The sequence below is a fragment of the Anser cygnoides genome, chromosome 7 (assembly GCF_040182565.1).
Source record: "Anser cygnoides isolate HZ-2024a breed goose chromosome 7, Taihu_goose_T2T_genome, whole genome shotgun sequence".
NCBI classification, from domain to species: Eukaryota; Metazoa; Chordata; class Aves; order Anseriformes; family Anatidae; genus Anser; species Anser cygnoides.
The window spans coordinates 30069593-30096497 of NC_089879.1; the positions used below are offsets into that span (position 1 = coordinate 30069593).

Consider the following 26905-nt stretch of genomic DNA (forward strand, 5'->3'; position numbering starts at 1 on the left):
ATGACATATTGGAAGATGAGGAGAAAGACAAATAATGACTTCAAAGAGGACATAGGAGAGCATGATGTTCCCTGAAAAGACCTCTCTCTATGTATTCTCCTATCCAGGAAAATTTGCCAAGTAATGTTTCAGCCTTCCAACCCTTTTTCCAAAGATGACTGAGTTGTTTTGCACCACCAGTAGCATCCAAACTGAATGGATACCTCAGCAGAGACTCAGGTTATTAGATACTAACAAACGCAGGCTCTTGACAGCAGAGCACTGCAATTTGAATACAACTCTAATAGTCCACATTTGTTCATTTGCAGTGTAATAAGCTTACCAGACATACAGTTTTAAGTTAGCTTGGTAATGTTGCTTATATAATAAAATTAAAGCGATAAAATAAGTTGAAACTCTTGAAATTTAACTCCTGTTCTGGCATATGGGACAGAGATTTGGTTATCAGTGCAGAGACACTAAAGTATGAATAACTCAAGGTTTAATAATACAATTCTTGTAGAAATAACACTGTACTAAAAAGCTGTTCTTACTATAGCCAAATAAGTCTGAAGTTCAGGTTTTCATGGTCTTGATGAGAGGTGGGACACAGAGCAGATAGTGAGAGGGTGTTCAAGAACAGTATTCATCACATGTATTTGGCATTATTTTACAGAATGCACTACACCTGGCAGGCTAGGTATGGAATTGCATCAAAAGAGCTGATTTGGCTGTGGGGAATTAAAGTCAATTCCATTCTGCAAATCACAGTGCCTAACCACACCCAGTCAAGGAATAGCATATTTTCCATGAAGTAACCATGCAGTCCTCATTGATACTAGCTGGAAATGTTTGTGGACAACATACTCAGTTTGACTTCTTGGTAGCGCAGGGAAATGCATGCTATTAAATAAAAAGCAAGCCCTAAGGAATCCAACCTTCTACAGATACACCCCTGTGGATGTGTAAAGTGTTTTATTTTCACAATAGCTCTAAGCATACAAAGACCTAAAACAAGCAAACAAACAAAAAACAACAGGGGGAAGGGTAATCTAAATTTCCTTCTCTTTAAGTGGAGATTTATTTTCTCTGGTTTCAGGAAGCTGAAAAAGTTTATGCACTTACTTGAACTTAATTGCATGTTGACATATTTATAAGTATGCGTATTAATATTTGTCAATACATTTCATTTATATTGCATGTTGTGCCTGTAATAGTAAGTTCCCTATACTTTGCTGGGTTGCATGGAAATTGAGCTCTTTTTCTTGTGAAAAATTAATTTGTACTTTAGATTTGAATTTTGCCTCCCCATCCAGTCTGTAGCCGTAACAGAGAAAAATTAAAGTTCTCAAAATACGAGCAGACACCTTTTGTGTCTGTGTGCGTATGTATGTATGCACATGTTTGTGCATGAGTGCTGAAGGTTTTTATTTGTGATGTTACACATTCAGGCTTTATGAAGTGAGTTTTAACATCAAAACAATAACAGCAGAAATAACAAATTCACAAACACTCCCTCCCAATAAATGTTTAAGGAAATATGCACTATGTTATCTTTATGCGGATATAAACATCGACTCTCTGGGCATCTTGCTGATATTTTGTAATGGGCCATTACTGCAGCTGACAAATCAGGAGGTACATAAATGTAACAAGGCCTAGAAAAAATTTGTAAAGCCTTTACAGAGATTTCAGTCTCTCCCCACCCCACCCCCTTAATTACGGAGCTTTTCTAATGCCACACCGTACAATTTACAGTTACTATTAAAAGTAATCTATCCTAAATTATTAGCTAGGTGCAAAGAAAGGAATGAGAAATTAACAAAGGAATTGGTTATTAAATTGGAGATTATGCATTTAAATTATAAAACTAAAGCAGTGAATACAGCTTTTAAAATTAGATATTATGCTATCCTTTAATGAATCAATATTAAAAACAAAAGTATATAAAATTGTGCCATTTATCTTGAACAATCAGTGATTTCTAAATGATTATACATGGTACAACATTTCAAGCTTTCCAAAGCTTTTTAAGTATGAGTTTGCATTGATTCCCATTAGGGCATCATGGTACTAAGGTAAAATAAATCACCATAGTAGCAGGACAGGATACTGTTTGCTGCAAAGAGGAAATCTCACATTTTAAATCCATGCTATCCTGGATGTTAGCCAAAACACCAACACAATTCTGCACTAGAGAAAACCTGCATATTACGTAAATGCGTATTCTTAACAAGCTAAACTTGCAACTCTTTCGTCTCGTTGTATGTGAGTACAGGCTTTCATAGCAGTGAAGGGTGAGATTCTGGCAGATACTTCTGTATTTATTTGAGATTTATTTTGAGATATTCTCTGCTTAGAAAATAGATATCAGGGTGAGGTCAACATGAAGGTAAAAATAGTCTCCCAGATGCTACAATGTATATTGGAAGCTTTATTTTTACCTTTGGTATTCAACCTACACCAACTCAGTTGAGACAGACAAGCTACAGCACCAAAGTTTACCTTTTGTACCATTCAAAAAGCAAAAATGGTAAAAGGGTATACTCAGTTTGGTGTATCAAAACACATGAAACAGAAGACGGTGACGAATGAATGCAACAAGCTATGTTGTCTCTTTTGACTTTCTTACCTCATTTACATAGACCCAGTGACTATCCTTTGATGCAAGGTTGGTTTCCACAGCCTACGAAAATAAAAAGAAATATAATAAAAATAAATAAAACATGTGAAACATATTCCAGAGAGAATTTACATTAAAGGTACTGTAACAGCTCATTTTGATTGCTTTCATTGCCATTGGCATTGTTTCAGTACAGTTTTTTCCATCTCTTTCACTGCTACTTGATCAAAAGGTACCTTATTGGTGGCAGTCACATTTCTCTGACTTCTGTATCTAAACCAAAGTACTGTGTATCACGAAGATATTCTGTAGATGTACCAGGAAAGCCTATTGCAGCAGTGTAGTACATCGATATGATAAGAGGTCCTGTGATGAACAACTGTGGTACATATGTGGTACATGAGTTTTAGCTTCCTTATAACATTTATAATGGATCCTGGTAGACTGGTTTTCTTTTCAACATGCCTCCCAAAATATATTGCCTCTGCCTTATTACAACTCTGACAGATTAACTGTTAGTTAACCTAGTTAGTTAAAAACACTACTCTGAGACACTCAAGAGAAGCTCATATGAGTCAGCCTCTCTTCAGATTTACATAAGACTCAAGAGAAAGTTACAATTTGCATGGATACTTTTTCTGGTTTCCTGGTATGGACTTGGATAATCGTTACATATAAATTAAAACAGCCCACCTCATCAGACAACATACTTACCAGTACACAGATAACCCTCATGGTTCACTAGGAAGGTAAAACTGGAAAAGACCCCTAGCACAATAAGCACTACTGGTAATGAGGACCTCAGTGGAAGGATTGGGTGATACACATGGAAGTTTCTAATTTGTTTCTAATGTCTAACAGAGAAAATCTCACTTCGAGTTATTCTGCAGTCTAATAAAGCTATACCAAGCATCAAGAGGTGTACACTACAGTGATAATGATACTGCTAATGTCCTGCTTAACACATAGTTAAACAACTATTGCGGATTCATCTCACCTAATAAAACCGGACAGTCCCAGTGTACACATGTACTTCAGGAGGCAGTTCATTACACAAAGCCAGTTTTTCACGTCACTGCCTTTCTTCTTCTGTGACAACAGGACCCCATTTATCGGGCAGATATTCTTACAGCCATGTTATAAATGGCCGTATGAATCACTGAAATGAACCTAGTTAAAAACAAACACAAATGACCAAAATCCTTCCAGTTACCGTTTTTTAACCTGGATAATTTCCCTGTTCACTGTGTGTGGCCTCAAAAACAACTTCACTGATATAGAGAGGCTCCGCAGACTGCGGCACTGGGCTGGGAAGGAACATCATCAACCACCGTCCTCTCCAGAATACATTTGCATAATAAGACTCTCGGATACTTAGCATCAGATGGGATGAATCACCTTCTCTCATGACACTGACTACAGATGACTGGCTCAGAATAAACGCCCACAACTTACAAGGCTTAAGTGCAGTGACAAGATATCCATCCTTAATGTGGGCAAAGGGAGTACTGTTACCTGACCCTAGCAAGAAAACAAAACAAAAACTGGCTGCGTAGCCAACAACAGTTTTAACGTCACTCTTCATTTATACTCCGTTAAGAAATACCTATATATTACTTGCCTAAGTGATGTTTTGTTGTTGTTGTTGTTTTTAATTTTACTCACTTGTTCAGACTACACTAACCAGGGTGAAAATTGTGGGCAATACACATACCTCAATCTATTTCTCATCTCCACAAGGTGATACACTCTTTTAGAGAGACAAAAATCCCAAAAGAGAAACCGAAAAGTCGTCAAGGAGAAAAATCATCACAGACAGAATGTAGTATTTCTCATCATCATCGTAAACAGCATTATGGCAAATGCAACTCTCCCTGGTGTCAAAGTAGATGTGAACCACTAAAGATGACACCTCTGACAAGATAATCCTTCTCTCAGCATGCAGTGAAAAATTGTCTCCCTTGGTTAAATGTCTACCTTGTGTTTCTTTTAAACTGTCTGGAAAATTAAACTGACCACCTAACTGAGGGACTGCAGCTACTAGGAAAGTGAATAGTAATGAAAACTTGCAGATTTTTTCCTTATTCCCTGTCTAACGCGTTCTTCAGACAAAGCCAAAATAGCCAGGTGCTGTAACATATAGAGGAAAAGCAAAGCGCTGCCAGCATTAGCAAAGCAGAACTAAATAATGCTCAGGTGCAGAGTTATTGCATTGGCTACATTTTGTGATTTATCTGCAACAGCGAGCAATTTGTATGAATAAACGTTATGTCTGGGGTGCTGAAATAGCCCAGGAATTTCAAATGAATTATTGTAACTCATTCTTCTGGGTTCACATATCTGGGTCAAGGTTTTTAAAACAAGGTGCCTAAATTTAGGATGCTAAAAGTTTATCTCTCGTCATCAGAATGCTAGACCATTCAGTACCTCCTACAGAAGTCAATGCCTCTGCACTCAAGAAGCCTGAAATGTATTTAGAAACGTAACGATAGGTAGGCAAGTTTAAATGTCTATAAATATCTTTTGTTTAGAACTGCACCACATAGCATGAAGCATTATTCTAAACCCAGGCATTCTGAAAGGAAGAAGAAACTTGTGTTTCCACTTTTTGCTTCAGGTTTTCAACCATACTTACTGACTTGTTGCCCTAAAGAACCCTAAAATATCCTAAAAGGAACTGCTGAAAGAGATTTCTTGGAGATTTCAACCTTTCGATAACACCAGTGTATCAGACGTGTATTGCCAGAGGCCCAAGGAAATTAAACAGTGTGAAGAGCAAGGTCTTGGAAACCTGGGATATCGTAAACAAATTCCTTCAGAATTCTCAGAAAATAAATAAATAAATGTTTGCAATTTATATAGTTTCTTGTTCACTAAAGAATAAAAAGTATCAGCACTTGGGAGATTATGGTCACCCATTTTTTATTATTTTTTTAATTATTCAAGCTGTTCAAGATCTTAATGTTTAATCTTGTAACTCCAGCCATTCAAAAAAAAAAAAAAAGGTCTGTCTACAAAACATCCTGAAAGATCTTTTACAGTCTGTTTCATAAATGCATCCTTTATTAAAGAAAGCGGGCTAGAAATCTGTGATCACCGCAGCCAAGGAAAAGCTCTGCAATATACTGGAGCAGAATTCACACACTAAAATGAATTTTTGGTGAAAAAAATATGTACAAAATATCCTATTTTTTTTAATATACTCTGTATGCATAGAGAGTCTATCTGACACTTTGAGAGTAATACCTCACAACATTTCTATCAAATAGAAAATCTGCTATTGAGATAAACAGCACACTGGAAATTAAAGAGTATCCATCTTTCCTTTCTTTTTACCTTAGCATAGCAAATAGTTTCCACAAATTTGGAAAAAAGAGGTGCTGTGAAACCGCATCCCCTTCTTCCTCTCCAATTACATTTCAACAACTGGACATTAAAATACAAAACCCCAAACCAAAGAATTAAAACTCAGTCAATGGATCACTATTCATGACAACCTATAAATGATATTAGCAGAACCAGGCCAGACTGGGACAAAGAGAAGGAGAGCAGTGAATGTTGAAGACTGTGTTTATAATTTCTCAGTAGAGAGCACTTGCAATAGAAATGAAATAGGGAGACACTGAAAATCAAAATATGAGCATTAAGATTTCAGATCCTATATCAACAATGATAAAAGAAAAGAATAAAATACTTCATGAAAAACGATATTTTCATGTAGATGGTTTTGTTTACTTTTAAATGTATAACTTAGAATAATTTACTGCCAATAATCCATGACAACACTATTTTATTGGAATCCTGCGGAGAACAAACATTTATGTTGCCGTTCTGAGTAACTAACTCTGCTCATTATTTTACCTAATGGCAGCTGCAGATTTAAAGGAAGAAGTTAGGAAGGTAAGCAACAAACACCACTATGTTCACAAACAAAGCAATTCTGCAGAAAACAAACAAGCCAACCAGAAGCAGTCCCTTCCTGCCCTTTTCCAAAAATCTGAAAATAAAAACTTTTCCAAGCATATAATGACTGGGTAGTAGAGGGAAGGCTATTTTCTACAGTACCTGGATGCTTTGCAAGGGACAGCACCTCAGCATTAATAGTAAAAAACTGGCTGCATAGAAGGGCATGTAGGGATGAGCAGCCAGACACAACTTAGAGGGCGAGATGCTGATGAGTGTCCCAACAGAGATGGGCAAACGGTGTTCCAGGGACAGCAGCGTGTGCTGAGGAGTTTAGGTTCCCGTGCATCTGTGATATAATTAACCCTACTGTCTCCTTACTGCGTGCCGAGGCGGAATAGGTAGTAGGAATATCTGGAAGCCCTGTAACCAGCCCCAGGATCCAAGAAGGAAGTGTCTTGCAGATGGAAAACACAGATGGTCCTGTTGTGTCTACAGTTTTGGAAACAAGGGCTGCCACCCTGAAATACGTTATACAAAAGAAGAACCAGCGTGTTTTGCTAGGAGGGATATCAAAATAGTAAAGGATATTACTTGTACATTTTTTCCACTTTAATGGTGGGGAGATAAAGAGCATCATAGCTTTCCAGAAAAATAAAATAAAATTAAAAGAAAAAAAAAAGAATTAGAAGGTGACCTGGTGAGTTCACAGTTACAAAATCACTTGGAAAGTGTCCTAAGAGATACTGAAAGAAAAAAAGCAGAGTTGTTGCCAACCACTGAGTAATGACAGCTGACAGCAGAGAGCAGATCCACCTGCAACACTGCGAGTACTCCTGTGGGCACTGACAGCTACACCCGGCCGCCTCGAGAAGGCAGCCCCGGGACCCAGACCCTGCCACACAGCTCCTCCTGTGCAGCTGTCTTCCAGCTTCCAACCCCACTGAGAACCAGCTTCATCGCTGGCAAATATCACAAATATCACAAAGTACTGGTTCATCTGAGGGCCTTTGTCAACTTTTCCTTCCTCATATTTCTAATGCAGCCAGCATTAGACAGAAACTTTTTTTTTTTAAATAATATATTTATTACTCACAATGAAAGGATAAGTAAAGAAGGGCTGTGGAAGTAATCACGTCTGATTCTCAGCTCTTTGCAAATGTGTTAAAAGATATTCTCAACCCTTACAATTCATTACTTGCTCATTTTACATTTGCCACTGAACAGGTTTCCAAAAAAAAACAGTTTCTAGCTCCTATTGTCTAAAACAAGGTTAAACCAGTGACCTGCTTCCAAAAGCAACTTTTTTTTTCCCTTCACATCCTTTGAGAAACGATTTAACTAAAGTCTTATTTTTATTCTTTGTCTCATATTCCAAAAACAAAATCAATATTATCTTTATGTAATTTTCCAAGTCCGAGCCAAACATAGCTCCAGCTGCAGACTTTCATTAGCAGGAGATGGATTTGTATTTTAAAAATGTCTCTGTTTTTGGTTTGGATGTCCAGGAAAAAAAAAAATACTAGGAATCAAGGAACTGGTTATATTCCAAAGACAACATGTAGACCAAGTTTGTAAAGCAACATATCTGACAGTAATTAATTGCATACTATCAAAGAACAACCTATATGTCTAAGAAGCTGTGTATATATCCTGGATACAAATAAGTTAAGATAGAAGATATGGGAAGGTCCGTTCTGATAGAGCAGGTGGGGTCAGTCTATATCACTTAGATGCTTGATTTATATTTAGCAACTCCTTCAGATAAAACAGTGTGGTTCGTGTTCATGGCTGACTTGCATAGGTAATAAAACTTCACTGAAAAACAATTTCTCTGAGAATTACTGAGATTCTCACAATTCCTTAGAACTTTTCTTTCTTTTACATTTTAAATAAATAACTCTTCACTTGGTATTTCCGTATTTCCAGTGAATCATAACTCTTATAATGTTTAATAGATTAAAAATAAATAAATAAGCATTACTAGCTGTAATAAATAAAGTATTTCTAAAAATTCAAAGAGAAATGTCAGTCAAGTCTAACTTCCTTATAACATTTATAATGTTGTGAAGAATACTCCAAACTGATATTGTTTCTAAAGCTGAATTGGTAATGCTACCATTAGTATAGGGACTAAAATAAAGCTTCCCAGGTCACAGTACCACATCCAAACTCTAAAGGAAATCTTGAAGAGAAAAGAACTCAGTTCTAGGAAGCTGAATCAGGATTGTATGTTTACTTTTCCCCTTTAATACAGCAAAATTAAAATTTCTAAATGTCATTTCAAACAAATACGGAATTCTCCCTTCTCTAAATGTTAAAATGGTAATTTAAAATGGTTCTATGATATACTTTTTCAAATAAGAAAATCCACTGAACCTGACCCTTTCTTACGGAAATTCTTTATTAAGAACTTGTACTTTCAGCAAAACAAAGTTTTGCCAGAAATCCAATACTCTCCCCTTCCTGAACATCTTCCTAGAAATGTGCATGCCCACGCTGACAAAAAACACTTAGCAGGCTGAATACATATCTTCCAGTGATCACCACCTCGTGTCAATTGTGCAGTTATTTTCCCGACATTTACAACAGAAGCTGTCAGCTTACAACCTCAGTACATATTAGCTTCGTAGAAGTGATTAAAGAACCTACAAGCACAATGTGCTTTCAATATCCACATTTCTTGATCATTCACAGTGCATATTACTTCACTCTTGGTCTACACTCCAACAACTGAAGCAGCACCATTCTCAGTTGCTAATAAGACATTTTATGAAAACAGGAGTAAATATGACCCAAACCTTCCTCACCTCTTTACACAAGCTCCTACAGTTTTTGAATGCTATTATCTTTGTACAATATGACTAGATAATGACACAAATGGAAAGGTAATAATAACATAATTTAAAATTGTACTGCATTAGTTTCCTGTTACTTATGTCATAAGTGCTCAGCAAAAAATATACAGAAGACAGCAACCTAGAAGTTTAATCTTACTCAAGAAAACCACTGAAGATGAAGAATATTATGAGAAAAAGAGGAAGAGGAACCATGCACTGCAACAGAGGCCTGGCTTGAACATTTTCCAGAGTCTAAAATGCCCATTATTCAAAGAGATCAGGTTCATTTGAAGCTTTTCATTTCTAGTTTCTTTAATTCTAAACTAGCATATCTTCTAAAACAAAAAGGACATCCTACCTCATCAAAAGGAACTGTGTTTAGCAATGACATAATATCCCACTCTCTTGATTTGGGTATTTTTTAAAAGAGAACTTTTTGTAAATGACTCTTTTCATGAGTAGCTTATCTTAACAATGTTTTTCTGTTTGATTGTTTGTTTTTGTGGTGGAGAAATGTCTCTTTGCTATTCCTACGTAATTTGCATAACAAATGATGGTCCATAGGAATTGATATGTTGTGGTTTGGCTTCCCAAATCATTTGTAATGCTTTCTGCAAAGCAAAATGTGTGCAGAACCAGTCATGCCTGGAGCATCCAGTGGCACGTGAAGGTTTCTGTGGTGTATACTCTTCTGGTTTTTTTGTTGTTCTTCTTGTTGTAGGCATTTCAGCATGCTTTGGCACTGTTCATTTCTTGAGTGAATGCCAAAAGATGGCTCTGTGTAACTTGAAATTCAGAAGGTTTTGGGTTGTTTCTGTCTGTCTGTCTTCCAAGGCAGGCTGTTTTTGCCACCTAACCTTACCCATAAAAGTGGCCTAGAAGAAAGCTGGGGAGGGACTCTATCAGGGAGTGTAGCCATGGAACCAGGAATAACGGCTTTGAACAAATGGAGGGGAGATTTAGATTAGATGTGACATGAGGAAGAAATTCTTCACTGGGAGCACAAAGCACACATGGGAATTAGGGCTGAAGATGCACCTTGCTTCTGTTCTTTTCCTTAAAGAATAGATTGAAATTACCTAAAAACCAGTGTTAAAAATAAACCCAGGGCACAGGATGGGAGGTGCAGGGCAGTCCCTGTGGCCGAGGGGCAGCCTTTCTCTCTGGCAAGCCAAGTGGCCCGGGGGAGCCAGCCCCAGAAAAGGGTCCCTCAGTCCCCCCAACACTCCTCCTTGTCCATGTGAGGGCATCTTCCAGGCTGCTCCCAACACGTGTGGACCACTCCATCACAGAGGCTTGCTGAGGTCACAGTGGCCACCACTGCCCCGCCTTTGCTGCGGGCCCTATAAAACAGGCCCCCTGCAGCTGGCCCAGCATTCGCTGAGCATCTAGGCCCTCTGACTGCCAGCTTGTGCGGCAGGAGGAAGACTAGAAGAGCAAGGCGAGCAGCAGGCCTCCTTGGTGTGCGAGGACAGGGATGCAGTCCGGTGAAGCACCAAGAAGGAATGCACCTTTGCAGAAGGAGATGTGTCGTGGGCGGAGGGATAGTTCTGGCGGCACAAGAGACACCAGTGCCCAAGGGACCTCTGGCGCCCAGCCCACAGGCACATACAGGCGGTACCATAGGCACCACAACAATGCAGGGAACAGGCCGGCCCCTCAAGCACCCAGTGACAGGGGGCCTGGGCCTTACCATAGGAGCAACGGTGACATGGGGCGAAGGCAGGAGCATCAGGCAGACAGCTGCAGGGAGTAGAGGCGTGCCCATAGTCTGGGAGACAGTACGGGACCCAGTAATGGCCGTAAACCAGAGGGCAGCGTCGGACCCATGCATGAAAACCAAGCTGACAGTGGCATGGGACTGAGGCGTGGGACTGGACGACCCCCTAGTTCAGCACCCTGGCCTGAAAACATTCTGGACAGAAGGCATCCCGTTTGGGCAGTCCCAGGCAAGGACTGGCTTAGCCTTCTGCCCAGCACCGTGGAGCCCCCTACTCGTTGCTCAGGCTCCATCACAAGCATTAGCTTGGAGCCACCAAACACCACGGACATCCCGCAGGCTTGCCTGCAAGATGTCCCAGCAATAAACAGCTCTTGCCGATTCTCAGGGGTTGTGTGAGTGCTTCTTTTTCGGGGGGGGGCGGGGAATGGGCTAAAGTTGTGCCAGGGGAGGTTTAGGTTGGATATTAGGAAGAATTTCTTTACCGAAAGGGTTGTTAGGCATTGGAATGGGCTGCCCAGGGAAGTGGTTGAGTCACCATCCCTGGGGGTCTTGAAAAGACATTTAGATGTAGAGCTTAGTGATGTGGTTTAGTGGAGGACTTGTTAGTGTTAGGTCAGAGGTTGGAGTAGGTGATCTTGGAGGTCTCTTCCAACCTAGGTGATTCTGTGATCCTTACATGGCTGTAACACCGCTGATTACTACAGTGATATAATATATGACATTGCTTATTATTTTTACCTTAATCATTTAAATCTATTACCTTGGGGGTTCTGTTCAATCTTATTCTCTCTTTTATAGGTAAGCTTATTTTATTTGATCTCTGTTGCCATTCCATTTACAGTCCATAGAAGCACAAGTACTGTACTGAACAGTACATATAAGCAAAGTACTGTATATGGAGTTCCTCCAAAAACATTCACTAAGAATTTACTTTTCAGAGCTCAAGTGTCACATACTATTTATAAACATGCTAACTGTTGACCATTTAACTACATGGTACAGTGGTAACACCAGATAATTGCACAGCTGCCAGGAAGCAACATTTCTGTAAAGACATAAATCTAATGTTAACTAAAGAACACAACCTCTCAGAAATCTTGTATTCAAATTTCACCAAAGTCACACACTGAGCTGACTTTGAAGACCCAACGGAGAAGTCTTTGAAAAGATTGGCTAAATTTTGCACACTTAGATACTGAATTCCTTTTTGAAGATAACAGGTTTGGTACGTTAATATTCTATAAAAAAGCCTCACCTTTTTAAAGACAATTTTGAATGCTTTGTTAAGAAATGTGCTCCCGAAAGAGTCAGACTAAAGAGAACAAACTAAAATTTGTTGGGACTAGGCAGCATTTGGCGCCTGTGGGGTTTTTTTTTTGTTTGTTTGCTTTGGTTCTCCCCTTCCCACATAAGCAGAAAAAAAATCACCTAAAACACTTGAGCAGTTTAAGTTTTGTGCTTGTCCGGAATGCCTGCGTGGGGTTAACTAGACATAGGTATGAAGATTGAAAACAGCTTGTCAGGCCATTTACCCTTTGTAAATCAACCTACTTTCAGCACAGATGATTGCTCACTACTCTGAAAACAAGCAGCCATTCCACAGCCAGGGGTAACGCATTTCAGTGCATACCACCAGTCTCATACACTGCGCCTCCTCAGCTCTGTTCAGAAATAATAGCTAAGCTCCAACTTGAGCTTGCATGGGAAGTTCAGTACAGTTTTAGAAAGTTTGTGCAGACTTTTAGAGAGTATGATTATTTGTAGGTTCAAACAGCAGACAATAACCATATCATTAAAGAGAGATGCAAACTTTCTAGCACAAACACCACAAAACAGTGAAAAAAAAAAAAGTACGTTCCTAATTTCCTCTTTTAAAAGAAGTGTACTTCATCTTGACAGCAAGGTAGCTGAAGCTCCCAGACTCATGTATCACAGCACAAGCTCTGAACCTGAAGGACCAACTACAGTGTCAAGAGACCTGTGATTTTCATGAATTTGCAGTTTTAATAATGATTCACAGTCTCTTGCACAAAGTTGACGATCATAATGCAAGGCTGTTATTTTACATAGGTAACATTTATTTATTTTTTAAACTCCAAAAAACTGGAAAGATACATCCACATCAAAGATTACCTACCCATTATACACCTTTTTATCTGTTCAGATACATGCTATCCCTTCTCTGCAAATTCCTTAAGAATGCTGCCTGGTTTTAAAGGAAAGAAGATGACACTAGTTTTGCCTCAGCCTCAAACATAATCACTTTCAAACCAGTCCTTTTTTGCCTGCAGCACTCCCATTTTAAATCACAAAATAAATACATAAATAAAGTAAAACCCTCACAGATCTGAGGGCCTTCTTGTCAGTCACAGTACATTTTACATGCATAAACTGTGCCACAGGCTGTGCGAGCACTAAAAACCAGGAAGATCACCTTAACCATCTCAAACCAGAAGACTCTTCCTGAGCAGGTCTGCCAGGAAGAAAGAATATTTGCCTTTCTTTATACTGCATGAGACTTCCATGTACTGGTCAAGTGACAGCTCTTTCAGGCTGCCCTAGGAGGAAAGAAACCCTTGGGGAGCAGCAATGGAAGGGATAACTCTCCCTTTACACAACCTTAATGACTTTTTGCAACGCTTTGCAAACAGGTAGGCAAAGACAGCAGTCTGCTAGCACTGTGTACATGTACAGCACATACCAATGAGAAGCAGGCACAGATAAGCTCATATTTTGTTCACAGATTTTTCTTCCTAGTAGGTGTACAAATATTCACTATTTGAGTCAAAACCCTTGATATTTTGCATCCACACTTTCTCAAAGCTTGCAGAGATGCATTGGAGCACACATGGTTGCTACCTCATTGCCGCCAGTCTTCATCAGCTGGCAAATCTCTGGCAGCAAGAATTACATATATATATATATATATATATATATATCACAGTAATGTGGCTTGAGCAGATTTGACTGGAAAACATACTTTTCTTGAATGCTTGCATGCAGTTATTCAGGAGAGTATAGCAAAGTTATTAATTTAAGAATACATATTCCACTCTTGGAAGCAATTTCCATTTCATCTAACTAACGCAAGGTTGCCTACTGTTTGCAAAGTTATAGACAATTTTTTCTTTGAGAATGAACTTTTCTACATTGTCTGGAGCAACAGGTTATCTTCCAACTCCAGGGGAAACAGCATTCATAACAGATTATTCCTTGATTCTGTTACTGAAAATGAATAATTTTTAGTGTGATAACTTTCCTCCCATTGTTTCTGAGGTAAAGTTTAGAAAAAACACAGATTTGTGTTCAAATTTCCATGTTCCTTAGCTTCTGTATAAATGCAGAGGAAGAAAAATGTGAAGCTAATAGTTTCTCATTTTAAAATCTCAGCACATTTTACTTGTGATATAGCATCTTTAGCACTGATTTCTATTACCCCATCCATACACATATGAAAGGACTCACAAGGGAAACTTCCCTTATGGCTAATGAAAGCAGCCTACAGCTCACTTACAAAACAATAAAGTACATTATACAGTACAATCTTCTCAAAGCCAGAGGAAAAAACATTCATAATCATTGATCATGTTGGGTAGCATGATCATGATTTAAACAAGGCTAAGCACAGCCAAGACTGATAGCTTCATAATGGAGAATCTTAAAATAATTCCAAATTTCCTCAGCCATCCTCAGATTTTGAGCTTTATAGTTAGCCTATTTCCTCAGCAGTTACTCCTTTTCAACCCAAGAGCTTTAGTTGCTTATTTAACATTATCAGTAATGATTCTGGAAAATACTAGTAAAGGAAACTTTCCTAGCTTCCTAGGAAAACTGGGAAGTATGATAAATAGAGAGGTATCTAGAGAATATTTAAGAACATGATGAATTCTGAAAACAGATAACAGTTACAGTGAAATTCAGTAGTATGAAAAATAAAGTCATGCACTCAGAGAACAGAAAAAAAAAACAAAACACTTTGCTATTATTTGAAACTTCTTCAGTTTGAAAAACATCAGGGGCTTATTAGAGGTATACTGTCTGTGATCTAACCTTTTGTTCTCCCAAAGTTAGCCTGTAAGATGTATCAGATGAAATGTCAATTGAGTAAGGAAGTATTAGCAACACCAGACAGACTCCTGTAGTAACTAGTGGGATGAGAGTAGAATTTAAGATTGTATAGTTTACTTAGCAACAAAACTGTAAAAAAAATACACTTCCTGTATTTCAAGTACTATTTTAAGTACCTCAGGAGGATAAACACCAAAGAATCCTCATTGCTAAACTTCACATGACAATGCTGGCACAAAGACAAATGGGTACAAATAGGATTATAGATACATTTGGGCTGAGAATACAAAGGTTTCTGAGTATTATGATGAGCTTCTGAATTCACTTCAAGAACAGCAGTGGCAGGACAAAATACAGCCAGCTCAATTTCAATAGTGCATGATCATATATAAAAGCACTTATGGAATATGTATTTATGTATTATGGCAGCCTCTGTTCTCAAGGGACATGAGAAAGTAAGCCAGGAGTTCACTTCTCATTTTACAGCAATAAGGCAGTACAGAAATGAACCAGCAGCATTCTGAGTTTTATGACAAAGACACAAAATATACACTTTATCCATTACATGCTACACCAGAGCTAGAAGAGTTAATTTTGAGCTCATGTTCCTGTTAGGAACTCAGACATTTGAGATTTAATATCTCACATGTTCCAAATTGCGTCTCCTGGCACTTGGCAAGCAGCTTGTCGGCTTCAATGCAATTTGTTTTTCCAAACCCAAATTGTTTTTAAAAGATTAAGGTGTTCTAAATTTTTAAAGCAGTAAGTACAAAAGCAGTAATCCTTTACCGTTCTGATAAGGATTGTCTGCCATAATCTTTATAATTTACTAAAGCTTGACTGTCAGAGAAAAGGAAGTATTTTTTTCAGCCTATTTAGGTAGCTGAGTTGGTATTTTCTGAATTTAGGGCTGAGAAAAGACAACTGATTACTTCAGCTCTGAAGAACTTGGGAGAAAAAAAAAAAAAAAAGCTTTTTCATGCAAACCATATGGTCCAGGAATTAATAATGTAACATGGGATCAATACTAGCTCCAGTCAAGTCAAGGGGGACAAGATTTCATTCTCAAGAGTCTTCTGTTCCTGAAATACTTCTTCAAATCCTCCAAAACTGATAGATTTAGAAGCTTATATTAAGAGCTAGTTGGTGCATATGACTGAGTAAAGTAACTCAGTTACCAGGTCATCACAAAATATACATATTACAAATATACACCAAATATAAGCAAAGAAATCTTAGCCTCTAGTTTCTTGATGAAAATAGGTATGACAACCAGAATTCTGTGGAGGGAAAAAAAAAAAGAAATATATATTCTACTATGTGTGGTTTTCGAAAGAGGCTAGTACCAGTTCCAAACTGGTGAACTCCAAGATGATATACAATGAGTTTGCAATAGAACAGCCAAAATAAATAAATAAATAAAAAGATGATAATAGTGTAGTACTACTATATGCTTTTTCAAGTTGGAAATGACAGCAGAAAAATCAAATGCAAAAGTGTCTCACTCAGCACATGACAGAGCAAAGGGCTCAAGTCACTTGTCTTTGGTCATGGTCTTCTGTAGTAATCCTGGTTTTAAAAATCTTGATTCTTTCTTGCTTTCAGTAGCATCAAAAGGGTTCATTACAGCAAAGGATGTGCTGAACCTGCTCTTTTCTGCTCCCGAAGAAGAAAACAGTGCACATTTGGAGATACTCTGTTAATAATCCTCAGGCCTTCACCACAAGATGATGCTTAAAATAGCCCTATTTGATATCACCATCTGAAGAGTACATTGAAGATATGTACTCTTGGCCATGCACATAAATCCATTCCTTTTATGGCTTCTCTATTACAGCATTCAAACCGAAAACAAAACCTTAACTTACAAGTGTATCACTGTAAGTTTGCACTTGCAAATTATATCCTATTGTCTCATGCCTGCAGCTACTAGTAAGCCTGGGGTTTGATTGTTTTCAACTGAATGCTAGAAGGCAGCAGAAGTATTTTTTCCTTTGTGAATCTGAAGCTCACGGGCAAAATTGTCTGGCCAGAATCCAGAACTACCCTGTCCCTCCCTTGTTAGGCAGACACATGCATATATGCACTCATTTTAGCAATGTCCCCTGCCTTTATGTATAGGCACACAGCTGGCTGGGGAGGGGAGGAGCACACAAACAGGAAAAGGAAGCTGCAGGGTAAGAAACAGCCGGCCATATTCTGACAGAGAAGACAAGGAGTGACAGAGTGCAAAATGTCCAGCTCTGAGCATAGAGCGTATTTTAAACAGAACTGTGTTGTTACCATACTGGGCAGAGACTCTGAAAAACAGACTTCTGGATTTGTCATAAACTTATTGGAAAACTGCTGGCAAATTTTGTCAGATTTGACATGCAGTAACAACCACCTCTATATTATATGGGTGTGCTTATATATGTACATAGAGAGATACAAACAGGTATATACATGCATAAGATTATGTAGATTTGAAATAGAGAAACAGTACATTCAAAGCAAATGCGAGGTGGAACATACTAATACAGGCAAAATGTTCAAGTGTTTATAGACATAATATGAATGTGAGTACATATGGAGGCAGATGTGTGGCTCCCCCTAGACCCCTCAGGGCTTTAAGCCTGGCAGCTGCTGGTCATTCCCTGTAAGGAGACCTCTCCAGGTTACAAATGACAGTGGCACCGCAGCTGTGGCACTGGGGTCGATGGAGGATCTGGGCCTGGCCGTGCTCCCTCAGCAGCCCTGTGGGGCTGTGGCCGGGCTACCTCAGGGCATTCTGTGCCATAAAACCCAGTAATTTGGCCTCATATGTTGTTTGAAATAACCTGCGAGGAGTGGTCTCATTTGGGCTGTTGGAAATACCTGTGAGGAGGGCATGGCAGGAGGGCCGGGGCAGGCCCGGGGAGTGGAGGCCTCGGCCTGTGTGCAGTGGCAGCCTGCAGGGCTGGGGCCTAGCCGTGCACTGGCAACCGCTGACACCAAGGGTGGCTGGGTCTGAGGACCTTCCTTCTGAAGGAATTCTTCACAGGAAACAAACCAAAACGAATTAAAAAAAAATGTAAGAAAGAAAAACTGTCCCTTGAAAATCTGTGGACAACTCCCTGCTTAAGCCCCATTTCTCACAGGAGACAGGGTCATACAACCACCAGTGTAGAGTACACACGAAATAAGGGAGTGAAGGGAAGAGGAGGACCTGCCCCAGTCAGTGTTTGTGGCGCTGACCCAAGAAGCTGGTGACTGGCCTGGCCACGCTGAGTGCCATGTCACACAGACAGCCTGCTGCGCCCTGGCCCAGCAGAGGTGACAGAGCACCACGGGCTGCAGACACAGGGTGCTGCCGTGCAGCGCCCACCTGCACCGCTCCTTCAGCACCTACCAAGAAGCAGCAGGTGTCTAATAAGAGCAGCTTACTTCATGCTGCTTTGTGACACTGCCAGTTTTCCCTCCAGCTCTCACCCAAACACGTGCGCAGTAGGTACAATTCTTCAGCATGTCCATCCGCTGAAGCAGTCACTAAATGGAAACAGGCACCAACAAGAGCGATGCTCAGTCAGCTACCTCTGACTTAGCTGATGGAAGCCTGCATCAGGGAAGCTTTGAAATGCCTTTGGCTCTGCCGCTGAGCAGATGACAAGACAAAAGACTCTAAAAGTTTACTAAGACATTTTTCAGAAGCAAAATACCAAGCTGAAAAGCACTTTCCACACAATGAGTTGACACTGAGCACAAAAGCAGCAGTCAGAATTAGACGCATTCAGCTAATTGTATCTATCCTGTTTCTAAGCAAACAGCAAACTGACATTATTCTCCTGTAGGCCCACTCTTCCTTACACAGCAGAAAGAATAGTCTGTGGGAATCACAGCCCAATGTGGGATCTCAAACAAGATTTTGCCTGAGGAAAACAAGACTGGCACAGATAGGCAGGCCACTGTTGTAACTATTCAAGGACGTGTGTGATCTAGAACACCAGATCTGTGTTAAAAGCTATGCTAACAAGAAACAAATTTGCATTTAGTTTGGACAGTGATTTTTAAGAGGGACTCTAAGTAGTTTTGTGTGTGTTTGTGTGTGTGTTTTTTTTTTGGGGGGGGAGGGGTCAAAATAGACATTTACTTGGTAAATAATAAAAATCATTGGACCACACAGTTTGATTCTCTTCTGCCTCTATATAATGTAATCACTCCCTTCTGTGGCTTTAAGAATAAGAGGGCAGTCCTTTGAAGAGGTTTGAATATGTACATTACTGTAATTATCTGTCTGCTTCTGGGAAAACAATAACTTTCCCACCGAGGGCAACACTTCTGGGACAAGTGGCAAAAAGCCATTTCTCCCGCTAGATTTACTATTGCCTTTGAAAGCACATTTCACCACTTCAGTTAACTGTGTCAAATGAGATACCACATGACTGAGCTCTGTACAATTTGCCTCTCACAGCAGTCTACGTACCATGCTCAAACATCACCTTCCCTAACCTCCAGTTGTTCTCTGTTTCTTTTCATTAAGTCTATACAGCTCTTCTCTCTAAAATCTGTCTTGGCTCACTATCAGCTGACTTCTTCCTGCCCCTCAACAAGCATAAGACATTACTTAGCTACCTGTGCTGCACAACTGAAACCGAAAAACTGTCAGTCAAATGAAAAGACCTGTGCTGTAGTTTTGCTTTCCCTTAGCTACTCCAAGCTCTGTATTTCAGAGGAATATTTATTTCCCAAATTAATTACAAGTACGCGACCAGTCTTTATTCTCAAGTCCTCACCAGCTTCTTCCTTCATTCTAAACCTGGAGACAGATGGAACCGTTTGCCCCTAGCTGTAGATAAACTCAACAAACAGAAAACTTTTCCTCTCTCCATATGCCATATAACACTTTTTTCTTCCTGACTCCCCAAACACATTGAAGAGTCTAAAGCAGCTGCACAAAACCTTCACCATTGATTCTCCTTCTCTTTTTACAATGAAAGACAGAGCTGGTATTTTGAGCCACACGTTTTTCTGTTGTTTTCTGTGTTGGCTTACTAAGGTATATGAAAAAAGGCTAATTTCCAACCCAAGCTTTTTTCCTCAGTTTTAGTTACTCCAAACTCATTTTATCTTTATAGACAAGCCTTCTTGCTCAGAGAGCTCTGCCTCTATGCTGGGGATGGAGGCACAGGACTCACCAGCTCTCACCTTCTATATCATCAAGGGTTGTGACCTTATGCCACCTGAAATTGTGTTGTGAGAAATGAACATGCAAAATAAGTCTTCACCAGCTTTCGAAAGCCAAGACAATCAGCCTGCAAAAATGATTGTCTATCCCATCTGTCCGTCTAGTTATAATACGGAGAGGACGCTTTTTCTTGGCATCAGTAAACAGGAGTGAATAGCCTTTGCAATCCTCGATTTTCATTTAGCATAACTGCTGATACATAGTCTTATTTAAGTAAAAGTTATGCATATGTGCATACATACCCTCCAAATAACCTCTAACACAAGGTACAGCTACCATATAAGCCAAGTGCTATAAAGTCATTAGAAAAATTATTCTTGCTTTAAAAAAAAAAAAAAAAAAAAGGCAACCAAAACTATCTGGCATTCTTACACTGTTCTCATTTGAAATTCCAGTACTACAACCCATGATGGATTAAAAGCAGCTAAAAAAGCATAACCCCAGGTTGGATTTTAAATAGTTTTATTCATGCAACTAAAAAACAACTAGGATGTCATACAGCTTTGTCAGGCTTCACAAAGGCCTGAATCTCTCTCCATGACTAGTAAGCATAATTTACACAACTTGAACTTTCATTTAATAACTGATGATTAATTGCTCAATATACTGACTGATTCTCAAGTCCTGCTCTTGAGTTACATGCCCGTGTAGCTTGGGAAACTGCTATAAAACTTCTAGGCTTTGTTATTCCATCCTATTGCCATGAAAGTCTCAAAACCTGTCTCAGATGAATAATTGTGGTAATAACTGAAATAAACTGAGATGTCTTCTATTTATCATTGTTTGAACTATTACCACAGAAAATGAAGGGCTTGGGGGAAAAAAAAAAAAAAGTTAGAAACAGCCTTCTGATACAAAAATCAAAGTTCCTTCAATGTTTTAAGTGAGAAAGACAGGGTTCAAATTTTCAGTACCATACTTTTTATATAAGTAGGATTTAAAATGTTTGAGTAATCGGTCTCAAAAATCACTCTTTAGAATTTACATGTGTTTGTATAATTACCTAGGTAAAGAATTCTGTCAGCCTAAGTTACATGACATGTATCATATATAGTAGGGATAAGTTTGAAAGAATGATAAATTACCGATTAATCTTCACAACAGGATTTTCACCTTGAGTAATCTCATGACAAGCATGGTTACAAGGAGAAATTAGGAACAACAAATCAACACGCCTTCCATGTCAGGGTATCAAAGGCTGATACCATGTTAGTGGAAGCAAGCCCTGTCAGCTTTTCCCCTGCCTTCACCCTCTAACAGAACTGACGGTGTGTTGCCAGCACCAAAGGGCTTCCAGAAGCCCCCACTGTAGGCATACACCTTCCTTTTCTCTTTCAGTCAGGTCTGTGACTCTGAAACTCTGTGGGCCACATACACGTCCAAGCAGAGGAAGCAGAATCAATACCAATTTTGCCCTCTTTGGGGGGGGGGGGGACGGGACGGGACACCAATAATTGAAATTTACTCTCTGTGCTAAACAAAAGGGGCCCTCTGCAGTGTTTCAGAGCAAACACACTGGAGAAGTATCCACCACAATTCACAAAGCTCTGGGGTCTGGCTAATTTCTTTGCAGCTGCAGCACTTTCTGTGCAGCTTCTCTCACCGTGTAGTTTCCAATTTGCTCCTCAAAGGGCAGTTTTACAGCCCTCTGCAACACCTGAATTAAGGATGCTTTTGAGTGCCTTTAATGCTACTTCATTCTTTCTACTCAGTATATGGAGAGGTGGATCTCGGTTAAATGACTCCCTTCAGCTGCCTTCAGGGTTTACTGCTTTAGTCAGAAATCCACTGAAATTAGAAGAACTCTTTTCTGTTGTTTTCAATAAGCACTAAGCCAGGCCTAGAAGAAAGAATATGAAGTAAACGCGAGTTATCAGTTCTCATTAAAACGTCTCAATTAGGTCTTATGATTTCTTTCCTCTGGGAGAAACATACTACAACAGCTTTAACGAATATATTGGCAGAAGAAATAATAATTTACGTGAGAGGACAAATTAATATTTAAATAATCAACTCTCCATTCTTTGGAGTCTTCTCTTCATAATTGCGCTCTATATGTGTAATGTACCACTGCTGAATGGATGACTTGGAATAATCACAAGTGACCTGCTGCAACAGCAAAGTAACACAGAAAGCTGATCTTTACTATCATGTCACAGTCTCCCATAGGGTCTAGAATCCATTGTTCCACACTGTAAAATATTGTTCGTGTTGATAATAATTTTACCTTGTCTAACTTAGAAGTTCACATTCGTAGGGTTTTTTTGATTAATGAAATGGCTCTGACAGCCAGCAGCTTCTTTCCAATATTAGAGAGCAAGCGGGTGGGTGCCAATTTACCATTATTCAAACCAGTAATCTCCTGTGTCTCTGACTGCTATTATTCCTTTGCCTGTGACCCAACCACTTAATGAAGTGAAATTAATTTACAGTAATAGGAAATTCTCGGAACTACATGAAAGCACAAGCTTTAATATGGGAAGAACAAATGGCCTTTTCATGCAAGGCTGACCACAAGCATTGTAAAGAAATTTGAAAGGACTTTATACCTTTTTAAGTAGGTATGGTATTAGCTGAAACAATATAATGCAGTAAATATGAAAAATCATCAAACACCTCTTTGAAGCAGAAAACACCAACACAATTTTCTCCTTTTATCAGACAGCAGAATTTTCTCATTTGCATATAAATGTATGACACACATGTATTTTCTAAAGATAAAACCAAGATCTCATCATCCTTCAAATCCCTTCTACCACTTCTATCACAATACCCATGACAAACTGCCAACAGAAAACCAGGAACAGGGAGGTTCTGACATTTATTTTGCCTATTCATCCTTTTTAAATGAATGCATCAGCAAGCATTAGAATTGAAATGAATATTGTTATCTTAAATGGCAAAATATAGCTAACATTTTTTCTTTAAATATATGATCTAAAAATTCTGTAAAAGGTTGAAATTTTAACTCAAATACACCATATTCTAATATTTGTTTTCATGTAGAAAAAATATCACTTCCCAAATCTTGCTTTAGCATCTCTTCCCCACCTCTGCCCTACAATGCAAACAGCAAGGAAGTAGAGAGAGAGAGGAAGGCAAGAGTCACAGTAGACATGGAATGATCTTTTTCAAAATAATTTGATTTATTTGAAGCATTAAACAAGTGTAATTCTTTCTTTCTAACTAGCATTAACATTTCCTTTATTGTCCCTCATACACTGTATTTTCACCCTCATTTTTCAAACCTTCTTAGATCTCTTGGGGGAGAGAATGGTTATCAATGTTGCACATAATACAATGATAATTCAGTGAGTCTGGGTGCTATACAAAGACAAAAGCTATCTCACAGGCATCCGTGTATTCACATACTCTCATTGCACGTATATGGTGGTGATATTCAAGCAACAAATTGAGAATATTCTTTGACATTTCTCATCACCATCTCCCCAAAACAACATTAAGATAATCTGAAGATTTGAGGTGCATTGGCACAAGCTGTAGCTTTTCCTCTTCCTGTATTGCTTTCCCCCTCCTCCCAGACACTGGTTGGGAGAAAAGATAAATCTTTTCACCTTCAGAAAACCTCCGCTGGCAACAGGAATCTGGGGCAACTCTTCAAGTAGATCCTTTCCTGTCTCACCCAGAGTTTCAGATTCTCTCCAGCTAAGCTCAACCCATCACTACACAAGTCTTGCCTTTGCAAATACTGATTAGTTAGAAACTAATTTGTTCTCTTTGTTAGCAAAAACCTGGACCTACAGCTACACTGGATAGATATTTTTTCTCCGAGAGATTGTTAACAGTTCACTGAATTATCTCATAAAACCAGGTTTGCTTCCTAGCAGCCTTACAGATCCTTATGCAAGGTCTGGGCTACCACCCAAGGCATTAACAAGCTGTAACAGCTTTGAGCATTACACATGGTTTCCTCTGTACTTGCACACCTTTGCTAAGGAATGTATACAATCTGAATCAATAGAACAATCTTTTGCCTTTGTCACATAAGATGTCTATTCAATACACATGCAAATTACATAGGACAACTGGTTTGGCAGCAAGGCAATCATGTACTCCTTTGGAAACACAATGCAAACTCACCCCTCTTCGAGGTCCTTAAGCAAATGGACTGACTGACAAAGAGAAAGGGGGAGATACAGGAAGAAAAGTCTTTAGAAGATACCAAATGATGCCTAGAGAAGGATAATTCACAGAACTCTGTCACCCCCTGTATTCACTTGCTTGCTCAAATACACTGAAAATCTCCTCAGTCTACTTGATATTACAAATTCATTCTTCCAAAAACTTTTCAGGACTACTGTTTTGTTTCTTTTCTGGAAGTACATGCGAATCTTTAGTAACTCAAGTACAGTATAGACATATTACCTCAAAAAAGCTAAACAGTATGCCTTGGTTTGGCACTTTGAACAAAGTAATTTTTCATCAGGAATCCTACTCTACTAGATAAAAACGAAGAATCTTAATCTACCAGACAACATCAGCTCAGAAAATATATATTTTCTCTGAAAAATACTTCAGTATTATGAGTAAATAACACAAGCCAACAGAATCCTAAAGGATTTAACTGACAGGTAGTTTAAACCAGCAAATTTAATTATTAACAAATCTCAAAAAGCCCAGAAAAATACGAAGTATTAATTATTATAGAATATAATGAAAATAAAGGGGTGATGTATAGAATTACATACCTTGGATCCATATGCTCATCTCAGTTAATAAAATAAAACAATTAATCCATAACTGGTCAACCAATAATTAAGAATACAAGGAATGCTAGCTTTGATTCATTCGCAGAATATAGGATTAGTTTTGGTTTGTATTTCTTTAACAAGGTTACTGTAAAGATTCATCAAGGGAAATTACTGATACAAATTCTTCAAGTAGATCTACTTAATGAGTAATTTCCACTTAGAACTATACAATGTTTGATTTTTTAATAGAGATTTTATATGTACTTGGGAGAAAAAAAACAGTGAATAGATTCGTGAAAGGTTAACTCCCTTTGCCTTACCCTTATGCTAAATGTGATAAGAAATGTGAAATAAGTTAAATGGCACATGATAACCAAAAAGGCTAGATCATATAGCGGTACCTTTTAGTAATATGTGATGTGAAATTATAAAGCATTGAGGCAAGCTCAAAGATAAGTCAAGGATACTTTATCCCACACAGCCCTTAGCATTGGCCTGCCCAACATAAGGGTCTTACTGGCTTCACACCAGGTGCAACAATCTCTTAAAGCAGCAAGGCAGCATTTGCTAAGATACTTCTCATCATTCTGCACATTCAAAAAAAAAAAAAAGTTTTTTGCTCACCAGAGCAATGCATGTCTGTGACACCCTGTAAGGCATGTGAAGGCTACAGTTTACAAGGATGAAACATAAATCTGCACATTTAGAAATATGCTTAGAAATACTACTTCCAAACTGAAGCTCCTTGTCAAAGCATGTTACAGAAAATAAATAAATAATAATAATAATTAAAAAAAAAACCACAACAGTAGCTTCAAGTATTTTTACTGGGTACATGTGTGTTTAAGCAAAATGTACGCTGAAATTAATACATACAATTTTAAACTCCTTGACCTTTCCAGATTTAATTTTTAACCTTAAGCAGGTGATTCAATATCCAAATATTTGATTGCCCAAAATAAAAGACATTATTAATGCTTCCTTAGATCATAAAGCTGCTCCATGGGTAAAATTTATTACTGTTTCCAAGGCTCAGAACTACCAAGGCAAAACCCAGAAAAGTACACAAGATACAGGTACATTTTTAGGGGTACAAAATTCTCATTTAAAATCTAAAGCTAGAAACCTTAAAAAAGACCTAACACACACAAACACAAAAAGAAAAAAAAGTAAATAAAAGGATAAAAAAAGCTTTGTCTTTGGCAACTGAAACAGTCTGGAAATTTTTATGTATAAAAGTTAAGAGTGTATGACTCATGTTATGATTTGCCCAATAAATTCTCCATGAAATTGTACCTTGGTATAACGTGGGAACTAACTATCACCAACAGAGACTGATCACCTGGTAGCATCTGAAGGTTGTTCAGAAGGGTCATGATACACAGTGGAATGCCATAGCAGAACAAGGTCATTTCTGAGCAGCACTCTTGCTGCAAGAAAAAGCAAGACCAGACAGAGAAAGGAGGAACCTGAACCGTGAAAACAGCTGCATGAAGCTCAACTGCTTGTGGACAGAAATCATCTGCAGGGAGTTGCAACTCCCTGCATATGATTTCTAATGGGTAAAGGATAACACATTTAGAATACCTGAATACCAGTGAGTCTGGACCTTGATAAAATTCAGAGGCTATGACTTAGTTATACAGGGAAGCTGATGCTAACTTCAGATCCTGCACAGTGAAAGTGAGTGTCAGGGTATGAACAAGAGGCAGGCATAGATAAGGTCTGCCTCTGAAGCTTACAAGTGTAGGGGTGAAAATGTTGTGTTTAAATGTTGCCTAAACCAAACAAAAACATCTAGAGACAAATTAAGAATGAAAATCATCAAATTTGATGTCTGGATTGGTGCAAAAT

The 26905-nt window shown here is 38.7% G+C and overlaps 1 protein-coding gene across 13 annotated transcripts in view; it reads right to left on the reverse strand.

The window, feature by feature from the left end:
- Window positions 1-26905, reverse strand: part of GRID1 (glutamate ionotropic receptor delta type subunit 1) — a 699294-nt gene that overhangs the window by 224488 nt on the left and 447901 nt on the right. For all 13 annotated transcript variants that reach the window (XM_067000674.1, XM_067000673.1, XM_067000680.1 and 10 more), the window contains one exon: window positions 2612-2665. In XM_067000674.1, the coding sequence (XP_066856775.1) occupies window positions 2612-2665 (54 nt within the window). The remainder of the gene's footprint in view (window positions 1-2611; window positions 2666-26905) is intronic.